We start from the raw sequence: 10,478 nt of genomic DNA, 5'->3' as shown, positions 1-10,478 counted from the left end.
TCAGCTTGATGAGCAGATGCATTCTTATCGTAGACTTGTTTCCACAAAGCCTTTATCAAAGTTAGATGGCACTGAGACTGATCTTGAAGCTGGTATTGACTTACTTCTTAGACAACTCCAACAAGTTAACGCCCAGATGCAAGCTTGGGTTTCTTCAGGTGGATCAGAAATGGTCTCCCATACTTTAACTCGACATCAAGAGATCCTTCAGGATCTTACTCAGGTATATCATTCTTGTTCCTGTATGTATGACTCAGCCTTTTGTTATATATCAGTCTTGTTCCTGTATGTATGATTGATTCACTTATTTATAATGCAGGAATTTTATCGACACCGCTCCAGTCTTAAAGCAAAACAAGAGCATGCTTCACTTCTTGACGACTTTAGGGAATTTGATCGGACTAGATTAGATTTAGAAGCTGGGGATGGCTCTGAACAATCCTTGCTCAAGGAACATATGGGAATCAACCGCAATACAGCTCAGGTTAATATACATACTCCTTTGGCATTAATATTTGTTAGATTCTACAGCTGTTGCATACATTAAGAGGGGCTTTCTCAAGTTAATCCAACACCCCCATGACTTATGTGAGCTACCTGTTATATAAACTGTGCAGATGGATGGTGTCATTTCACAAGCTCAGGCCACACTTGGTACACTTGTGTTTCAACGTTCAACTTTTGGAGGCATCAACTCAAAGCTTAGCAATGTCGCCAGCCGTTTACCCACGGTACAAATAACTATCCTTTGCTTATTTACACACTTGTTTGCTTTCTTTATGTTCAGGTATGGCCCGTGTTATATCTATCATCCGTGTATCTCACCCTGCAGTGTAATGGTTAAAACCACTGCAGGTGAACACTATTCTGTCAGCGATAAAGAGGAAAAAGTCGATGGATACAATCATTCTTTCACTAGTTGCGGCTGTATGCACATTTCTCATATTCATTTACTGGATAACCAAGTAAAAATTTGCCCATTTCTTTTGTTTGATCTCTATGTTGGGCCACGTTTGGTTTTCTCATGGTGTTAATTTGTTCTGCAATTATCGGTGTTCTAGTAAAAGATCAAAAACATAAATATTGTGTACAGCAAATTTCGTCCCCGACTTTGCAGTTTAGACGAGGTTTTTATTTTGGAGATGTCACACATAGACTACAAACAACCATCTGTTTCTCTCATCTTGTAATTTTTTTTGGCCGTGGAGTATGTTGCTGCATTGAGAAGGGAACAAGGATGTACGCAATTATATCATATTAGATCCATACATGTCACATACCTCTGGAAACTAAGAACCATGCCAATAAAACTCTATCTAAAACCCATACCCAAGGGAACATTCATTGGATGCTTAAGAATGTGGTAATCAGAAGGTTTCATTTTTGCTCAACATAAGATTTAACAGTCTCCATCCATCTAATATACTCAGCTTTATCTTTGTTCTTCATGTACTGATGCAAGAACTCAGCAAGTTCATCACCTATACCTCTATCCTCCAAAAATCGATAAACCGAGTCTTGAAGTTCCTCTTCCATTTCCCTGTACATTAATCAAAATACCAACATGAGATTCAGAATGTTAGAAACACACGCAAAAAAAAAAAAAAGCAAGAGGGGGATAAAATCACAGTACTGGAATTCTGGTCCAACATAGGCATTTGGAGAGTTCTTGCTGCTTTTACGAACAAAGAACTTGGAGATCTGTATGGTATCAGGCCAAGCAGAACACATGATCTCAAATGTCTGACCATCACCCTTTGAGATGTTGACAATGAAAGTAATGTGAAGCTGAACATCTTCAGGGTCGCTGCTTGAAGATTTTGATGATGGAACTGATCCATCAAACATGGTTGCTTCGATTTTAATATCTTCCTTGTCCCCAAATTTTCTTCTCAAGCTAATCCATTGCTCCCCCGGCCGCTCATCTACTGTGAATGGGCCAAACCTCTCCTCAGGCTGAAATTTTTATGTCCAAACAATTTTGCTCAGCTCAGCTATCAGACAAACCAGAATGTCATTCTTACTCGAATTGAGCTCTCAAATTAACCTTTATGATTCTCACAACAAATCTCAATTCAATGGGGAACAAACATGATTCAAACTCCGGATCATTATTCTGCGTTTTAGATGATTCATATCACAGATTCCAGAAAGGTCTAGACTTTAGTATCAGATTATCGATGTCAAGCAATTATAAAAATGAAAATACCTGAAGAGGAGGCGAGTGATCGAGCTCGGACTGAATCTCAGAACGAATTAATCGGAGAATGTTACCCTCGAAAGCTGATTTCCTCATTTCCGACACATAGCTCCCCGAGCTAAGAAACTTACGGCTCATTAACAAACCAATAGTCCCGTTTTGATTTGACAGAACACATGTTCTAGGGTTTCTGCTAAAAATCGAAGGCGATGAACTAATCACTGTTCTTCTCAGAAATCTGACGAGACGAGCCATGAAGAACTCAGAACTCAGGACTCACGAGTAGCAAAGGTTGGGGCTTTACCTAGGGTTTAAGAGAGCATCTAGAATTCATCATAAGGGATTTGATTCTCTTGTTTGCCGGGTTTTAGGATTCTTTAGTAATGGTGTAAAGCTAATCTAGACCGTCCGTTGCAAAATGAATCTAATGGTTTTTAAATGGTAAGAACGTCGTTTGTGTAGCAGAATGACGTCTGTTTAGATGAATAAATCACGACTGATTCAGTGATTGTTCAAGCAAATTCAGTATCATTAGTTACTACTAATATAGAACTTTGATGTAATGAACCAAAACATAATGTGTTCCCTCTATTGAAAGTTAATCACATGTAACAAGAATCATATAATGTGTCTTTTTCAATGTTTGAAAGATGAAAACTGAAGTAAAAATGTGCTGAAAAAGCTGTTTGATGAGCCCCACGCTTTGAAGCTGAGACTTGGGAGGACACATAAGGATTTCAGGCTCTTTTTTCAGCAATCCACTCAACAAAATTGTCAAGAATCAACGGCCATGCAAGCTCTGGGTTGTAGTTGCCCATGTCCGGGAAGCTTATCTGTACATGTTACAAACAATACGAGTTTAGTTGATGAAGCTTTGCTAAAGTGCTAAGAGATATAAGAGAATTGGGGAAACATACCTCGTTACAGAACCGGTACAACCCCATCCATTGGTCCATGTTTATGACTTTGTAGTCGTTTTGGATCTGCCGTGAAACAACAAATATAAACCAATCAATATCATGTTATGAAAACATTGCAAAATAAACATCATGACAAAAAAATGTGAGACTACTCTCAGAGTGATACAAACCTTAAGATACTCGACAAAGTAGTCAACTTGGGCTCGAAAAGTAGATCCCATAACAATTTCTAGGAGTTGGCAGATAGTCTCTATGTCTATACTCTTTTGTTTTTCCTCTGTGCATTGATTGAATAGTAATACAAAAAAGTCACACAAACATATAGAAAAAAAAGTGAAAGAGAAACAGCAAAATACAGAAATATCTAATGAAGAAAAAGAATTAAATCCAAACCTGTTAGACAATAATTGAAGGCATAAGCATAGAAATCTGCAAAATTGGTAGGCCTCCTGACCTTTTGAAGAGACAAAAAAAAAATAAGGTAGAAAAGCTTAACACGATCCAATCTAGTAGGGAAGATATAAAACAATACGAAGTATAAAATACAAAACAAGGATAAAAAGGTGAGAACCTCTTTCTCAAGCTCGGGAAGGGCTTTCTTCAACTTATTGAGAGTATCAGCTCTTAAAGCCTTGAGGGCTCTTCTCCACTCCTCCTACAGAGATTGCATTGCAGATTGAGTTATTAAGATAAAAAAAAACCAAAATCACAAAACTAAAACCTGAGTATCAAAGACAAAGAACGATCTCTAGGTATAAATGTATACTACAAAGTGGAGAGCAATGCCTTACATTAGTGAAGTAACCTTGTTTCTCAGCTTTCATTTTCCTGGGAACACAAAAGTTTTGAAGGATATTATGATGAAAAGAACATAATAAATAAAATCTTTTGGATGGGTTTATAATAATGAAATATATACCAAGCAAGCATCAAGATTCTGATATCAGTATGGGAGACATCCAAATTGGAGCAGAGTTTCTCAATTCCTTCAGGGCTGTTGAGGGGAGGGATGATTATTAGTACCAAAAAAAAAAGCTAGCATCTCAAAGTGAATAAAAGAAAGAAGAAAGGGGGATTAATTACTACATACTCAATGAGATTGGAAGATCGATTGGCATACTGATTGAATAACTGATCAATACGATCCATCTCTTTAGTCGAGGCCTTGCTCGAAGCTGAACCCAAATTACACACACAAAGAGTCAAAAAAAACAAAGTTAAGGAGGATACAAAAACGTATATACAGAAAGGCACGGGGCGNAAAAAAAAAAAAAAAAAAAAAAAAAAGTAATTAGTGACCTACTGGTTTTGTTAGATTTTTTTTTTTTAATCGCAGAGCTCAATTCTGATAATCCAATGATTCGTTCATCAGCGCAAAAGAAGAAGAACCCCATCAAAAAGAGTTATGAGAATTCGATCCAATTTGGAATTGAAAAAAAAAAAAAAAAAAAGAAGAAGATGGAATTCATAAACGAAAATCCCAAACCAAAGAAAAAAATAAATAAAGAAAAGGAAAGAGATAAAAAAACTTTAAGAGAAGAAGAAGAAGAAGAATCACATAAACCCTAAAAGCGAGAGGGGAAGAAGAAAGGAAACCTGAGCGAAAGAGATCCGTGGCGACTGATTCAGCTGATTTCTTCTTGGTTGAAGAGCGACGCATCTCTGCACAATTTTGATTTTTACAACAAGAATTAAGAGAGAGATATACGAGTTTTTCTTTTTCTTTTTTTTTTTTTTGGGGAAGACGAAGCAACTAATAATTAAAGTATTATATATAGATAAATATATAAGCAAAGGGAAGAAAAAAAAAAAACAAAAAAGAGAAAATTAACAAAAACACAGAAAAGGAAAGAGAAGAGAGAAGAAGCAGACCCACGAGACGATAGAGAGCAGCAAACAATATTATCTATCTGAGAGAGGACTTCTCCTTCCAACTAGAGAGTGCTGTGCTGACGACGAGGCCACGTGATTGGAACGGAACACACAGAGAGTTTACGATTTCCTCTTCTTTTAGTATAAGATTCTTTCTTCTCGATAACACAATTTACTTCCCTTTTTTATATTTTTATTTATTTTTTATTATTCTGATGTAGTAGTATTATATATACACACAATTTACTTTTTTACTTTTCAACTTTTCCTTTTTCTTTTTTTTTTTGGCAATAATCAAGACGTATTTAAAAAAAAAAAAAAGTAAAAAAAATATTAATGGGCTTTATAAGCAAAGTGCTGACCAACTTAATGGGCTTTACGATGCATTTTTGAGATTTTGATTCTTGTCTTCTTTAACTTTTCCACCACAAATCTGCTCTGTTTACAAAGCCTCTCTCTCTATACACGTCTCTGCTTATAATTGGAATCCTCGCTCAAGGGACCAGACATAGTTTCTTGCTGCATTTCCTCATCACAATGAGTTTTTGGTATCTACTCTTTCTCCTTGTTTTGTTTGCTCCATCTTTGATGCTTAAGACATTTCAATTCTTCCTATTCAAACAGAGCAAGTTTACAACTATAGGTCCACTTTTTGCTATATATGTTGGTTCAATTGGGGGGAGGAGTTGTTGTTGTTCATCACATTGATGATGCACAACTGTGTCAACAAATACACTTTCAAATGCCGCAAGACTAGGCAATACTATTTGCTTTGAATTCCCACTGGTAAGCCCCCCTATGATTCAACAATAAAAAGTTGTACACTGATGAGCCTATGCGGTATGCATCTCTTCCGAAGCTTTGATGTGATGCAGACAAGCACTAAACTATGTGGGCACTAAATTTACTCAGTATATCTATCACATGCCAGAGGTACATTTCTCATTGCCATATCATCATCACACATTGAAATGTAGTATAGAATATTGGGGCAATGTATTACAGATCAATGTTGTGTTGGTTTCAGGAAACTGATGATGTGAAGGCCAAGACAAAACTCATTTCGTAACACAGTGATTTCTAATAGTCCTGCATACGGAGAAGGAGCAGTTTTAAAACATTGAGTCCCTTAATTCTCTTCTGGATATATCTTTACCAATAGCATTTCATTTAAATCCACACACTGAGTGACTGTTACAATGAGAAACCAAAGAGAGAAGTGATAACCATACTTTTACTTACAACTGACGCTACGGATACACATCAACATAGTCTTATAATAGATGAGTATTTTCTGAAAGAGGCTACCCTTTTGAGATCCCTAGGTAGAGCTTACATCAAAAACTAATCCTCAAAAGCCTACGAACATAAACAAAATAAGACTACTTGACAGCGTGTTCACCTGTTACCATCATCATTTATATCGGTTTCGTACGCCCTTGACGACGAGAAGGTTTCTCTGTCTGAAGAGTATGACCCACGTTCCTAAGATACCAAAGCGCTGCTTCGGCTGCCTGCTCAGCTGCGAGTTTCTTCTTAGAATGTGGATCCCCGAAACATTCCAAAACCGTTATCCGAGAATCCTCCTTCATTTCAATCGTAGCTTTGACTGTAAATCTGAACACAATAAAACAACAACAAGAAGATGGATGCTAACACTAACAAATTCATATAACCTCAAATAAAAAAAAAAAAAAAAGAGAGTGCAGAAAATGATGTCCACTTACAATTGCATATGGCCAGGTCCCTCAGCGATGCTCTCATATATTGGTGCTTTCCAGTGCCTCACAGAACATAACTTATACAACTGTGATTTCGCTGACAGCTTTTGACTCTCCTCTTAAAAAGAACAACACAAGAAAATGTCAATAAATGAAATCTAAACACTAAGAGATAACTAATTGACAAGTTTTTAGCTTTTGATACTTAAATGCAGCAGCTCTCCAAGAACACTCACAGCCATACAACCCGAAACCCCAATTACCTCAAAACATAAGCTTAGCTAATTAAGTAAGAGTGTGAGTACCTTGAGTAGTGGGCTCTGCTGTGTGAGGCCCTTCTGGTTCGGAAACGGGATTACTCTCTTGTGTGATGTTTGACTCGATCTGCTGCACATTATCTTCTACAACATCATCATCGTTAAGCTTCCTTAGCTTAAACCCACTGTCGCATCTCTGTAGCATCATCCTCTTTGGTGCCTGATGATAATGAATTAAACGAACAAACAAGCAACACTAAAATTAACTGATACGTCGTACTTAAAAAAATTGAATCTTTTTCTTCCCAATTAACAAGATTTCAACCAGAAAGAAGAATACAGATATTTCTATGTAAAAATTACTAAATTAGAGATATCTTACCAAAGAAGATGAAGAGGTGGGATCTGATGAAGCGCCTAAAGTAGGAAGATACATCGTTGAGATATTAGAGATAAATCTATCTTTTAATCGGATTCGTTTAGCTCTAAAGTGCTACTACTACTACCTTCTCGATTATCGAATTTATTCATCCGATTCCGTTGAACTCCTTTGTTCCGCTGTACGCCTGTACCTTTCTAATTCATTGAGTTATTTGGGCCTAAACTTAAAATAGGCCTTTGTTTCATTTGGTGAATATACGGCTCACATTGTCACCAAAGTGCCTAGCTATATTAATTGTTTTAATTTGATTGGATATTAAGTTTAAATGATATGTTAGTCTCTACTTCAATACAAAATGTGAGGTATCATGTTCTGGTGAAAAACATGGAAGTTTTATTGTATTGATATAAAATTGGTACTTTAATCACATAAATAAATAAGAATTATTTAGAATTTACTGAATTTACCAAAAAAAATTAAAACTGAAAATTTCCTAATAGTTAATTTACTGTACACTCATTATCCTACATCAAATTACCACAATGACATCATTGTCTATATATTGGTTGGTTACGACTTAAAGAGTATACAACATTGTCACATTATTAGTTAAACCAAAATAATTGTTATTTATTTATAAGCATAATTAGTTTAAAAATAATATTAATGTTAAGAAATTAATTTTAAAATAATCATTCCCCATGTTCTAAGAGCATTTGGTTTTGGATCCCTAGCTTTTTCTTCCAAGCGTTTTACTTCGTCAATTCCACACCTTTTTGGTAAAAAATATTTAGACACATTAGGGTTTTGGTCTAACCAAAATCATTTGCTTCCAGCTACATTATTGTTCAGATCTCTTCTCAAGTGTTCATAACTCACACTTTAGTTTCATATATTTTTAATTTTATTTTTAATTATATTTATTTAATTTCTATGTTTGAATTAATATTTTTGACTTAATAAAAAAAAGTTGTTTAACAAGTCAATCGTAGAAATCTAGATAATCTAGGAAAATCAAATATTATGAGTGTACAAAATCTGTTTTTCAAATATATTTATAGTTTTTAATTATGATATATATATATATATATATATATTTTGCAACAAACGAAGTAAGAATATATTAGTTATATTTTTTCGTTTGCAAAATATATTTTTGCAGCAAACGTATCTTTTGTACACGAAAAATATATTTTGCAAACGAAAAAATAAATAACTTCAATGTATTAATGTTTTCATATGTTTGCAAAATTTTTGACATTAATTAATGTTTAATATGTTTTTGCTTAGAGAATCCAGGAAACTCGTAAACTAAATAACTTCAATTTGCAAATCAGTTCAACATTAAATTTTATTTTATATAACTATTTGTAATAAATATTTATTTCAAAAATTAAAATTAATAATATATTAGTATTTTTAAAATTTTATTTCTTATATTTAAATATATGTATATATATATATATATATAACTTCAGGTATTATTGTTGATATATTGTTAATATTAAAATTTTGTATTCACCTATTCAATTTAATGATCACCATTTAGCATCTATCTTAACATTTTTTAAATACATTTTTGTACCATTTTTTGTCTTTCTATCCAAACAAATCCCAACTAAATTCTCTACAATCCTTACAACCAAACACAATCATTTCCTTATTTGATAATGTTAATTTCAAATTTCCTAAAATCTATCTACCTAATTCACTTGCAATATGTTAGATTAAAATATTATTATCCTTTCATTTTTATTTAATCTTATATTTTATTATTTGAATTACTATTTAATACATAAAGTTAATAAAATTTTAAATTTTTTTCAGCATATTTGAATTTTTATAAACAGATATATATATTTTAAAATCGGTCACCTTTTGTTAGATCCTAGTTCTTTACATTAATGTGGTTATGCAGATGCCTTGTCGACGTATGTTCCATATCTCTGTTAAATTTGACCATTTACATCTTCATTCCATTTAAATTTTGTAGAGAATATTAGATGAATCGAAAATAAATGAATATAAATTATTATTTTATCATCTCTCTTTAGTTATTTTATTTTTGCAATTCAGAAGTGAAGAGAGTTACGAATTAGCAGTAGTGGTGACTGAAGATAATAATAGTATTGAAGTAAAGGTTTTCAAGTATTGAAGTAAACGTTTTCAAGGAAAAATATAGTCTGCAGAGGATAAAGATAAGCATGAAGTGAATGAATGGGCAAAGCATTGAATTTTACAACGGTGGCACATCATTCTAAGCAAACTTTAGCTTTCAATGCAAAAATATACCAAAATCTATCGATCGTTGTAGATTAGTTTTGAGAATGAGATGTACAAAAATAAAATCACAATCATTTCTGTATAGTTGTGTTACTATTTACTAACATTGATTGACTCAGATAAACGATATATATTGACCTAGTTAATTTGCATGTTTTTCTACGGTTAAAAATAACTTATGAATAAACTATACGGTCCATGGAAATACCAAAAAACTAGCAAGTAAAACTGAAGAACATGCCGCAAACCTAAAGTTTATGATTCAGATTGGAAAATAAAAAGGTCGTGTGCCATAAATGAGTTTTAATTTATGTGATCTGTCACTTTGCCAAGTTGTGTAAGTAATCAGGAATCAGAATATTAATCTTTATCCTTCCCTCGGCATTTACTATTTCTACATTTTCCCATGACATGCATCCTCATCACATTATTCATATATTTATATATTCATGGATACGATATATGCAATACAAATAGAACAGTATTAAAATAGTCTTTTAATCTCTTAATCCTAGTATATAATTGTATTGTACGTTGAAGTTTTGTACCCATAAGAAGAAGAGAGCCAAAGAGATGATGAAAGCAAAACAACTACTTGTGGTTGTATTTTTGTTGTCTCTATTCCTTTTAATCATTCACACAACAGAGTCAGAGTCCATATCAGATCATGAAGAGAACGCTTACCTTAACGCAGAAGCTCTGACCGTAAAGGAACAAAAGCAATCAAACAGAGGAAGACGCAGAGGTAGCGGTCAGAACCGTGGACGCAGAAACTGCGATCCTCTGTATCAATACTTATTCGGAACCTGTGGCCATTGGCCTTTCCCTACAACACCCTCACCG

General features: G+C 33.9%; 5 protein-coding genes across 8 annotated transcripts in view; 1 reads left to right on the top strand and 4 right to left on the bottom strand.

Moving 5' to 3' along the window:
• The window catches only part of LOC104755901 (Golgi SNAP receptor complex member 1-1), a gene marked incomplete in the record, with an annotated part of 2,036 nt that extends 902 nt beyond the window's left edge, over positions 1-1,134 (top strand). The window contains 4 exon segments of the mRNA XM_019238703.1: positions 1-223; positions 320-484; positions 618-731; positions 856-1,134. Of these exon segments, the coding sequence (XP_019094248.1) occupies positions 1-223; positions 320-484; positions 618-731; positions 856-969 (616 nt within the window).
• On the bottom strand, positions 1,252-2,569 carry LOC104755899 (uncharacterized protein At2g39795, mitochondrial-like). The gene is made up of 3 exons (XM_010478384.2): positions 2,210-2,569; positions 1,634-1,956; positions 1,252-1,540 (listed from the first exon to the last, which is right to left on the bottom strand). Exons 1-3 carry the CDS (start codon positions 2,453-2,455, stop codon positions 1,378-1,380), a joined length of 732 nt encoding a protein of 243 aa, XP_010476686.1. The 5' UTR covers positions 2,456-2,569; the 3' UTR covers positions 1,252-1,377.
• Positions 2,761-5,166, bottom strand: LOC104755898 (DCN1-like protein 4). Of its 4 annotated transcripts, XM_010478381.2 has the most exons (11): positions 4,993-5,166; positions 4,717-4,782; positions 4,424-4,465; positions 4,211-4,295; positions 4,040-4,114; positions 3,912-3,948; positions 3,692-3,775; positions 3,514-3,574; positions 3,291-3,397; positions 3,118-3,183; positions 2,761-3,033 (listed from the first exon to the last, which is right to left on the bottom strand). In XM_010478381.2, exons 2-11 carry the CDS (start codon positions 4,778-4,780, stop codon positions 2,938-2,940), a joined length of 717 nt encoding a protein of 238 aa, XP_010476683.1. In that variant the 5' UTR covers positions 4,781-4,782; positions 4,993-5,166; the 3' UTR covers positions 2,761-2,937. The 4 variants fall into 4 exon arrangements, with proteins under 4 accessions (XP_010476683.1, XP_010476685.1, XP_010476682.1 ...); XM_010478383.2 differs by lacking the exon at positions 4,424-4,465 and having other exon boundaries at positions 4,993-5,163; XM_010478380.2 differs by lacking the exon at positions 4,993-5,166 and having other exon boundaries at positions 4,717-4,877.
• Positions 6,138-7,595, bottom strand: LOC104755897 (ribonuclease 3-like protein 1). The gene is made up of 5 exons (XM_019239221.1): positions 7,477-7,595; positions 7,353-7,387; positions 7,019-7,190; positions 6,720-6,831; positions 6,138-6,609 (listed from the first exon to the last, which is right to left on the bottom strand). The coding sequence occupies exons 1-5, from the start codon at positions 7,499-7,501 to the stop codon at positions 6,411-6,413; spliced, it is 543 nt and encodes a 180-aa protein (XP_019094766.1). The 5' UTR covers positions 7,502-7,595; the 3' UTR covers positions 6,138-6,410.
• Positions 10,424-10,478, bottom strand: part of LOC104759244 (acanthoscurrin-2-like) — a 7,035-nt gene continuing 6,980 nt past the window's right edge. Inside the window, exon 3 of the mRNA XM_019238864.1 lies at positions 10,424-10,461. Within this exon, the coding sequence (XP_019094409.1) occupies positions 10,424-10,461 (38 nt within the window). The remainder of the gene's footprint in view (positions 10,462-10,478) is intronic.

The sequence above is a fragment of the Camelina sativa genome, chromosome 17, assembly GCF_000633955.1.
Source record: "Camelina sativa cultivar DH55 chromosome 17, Cs, whole genome shotgun sequence".
Taxonomy (NCBI): Eukaryota; Viridiplantae; Streptophyta; class Magnoliopsida; order Brassicales; family Brassicaceae; genus Camelina; species Camelina sativa.
Note: the sequence above shows the minus strand (reverse complement) of the source record. Positions and strands in the feature narration are given on the sequence as shown.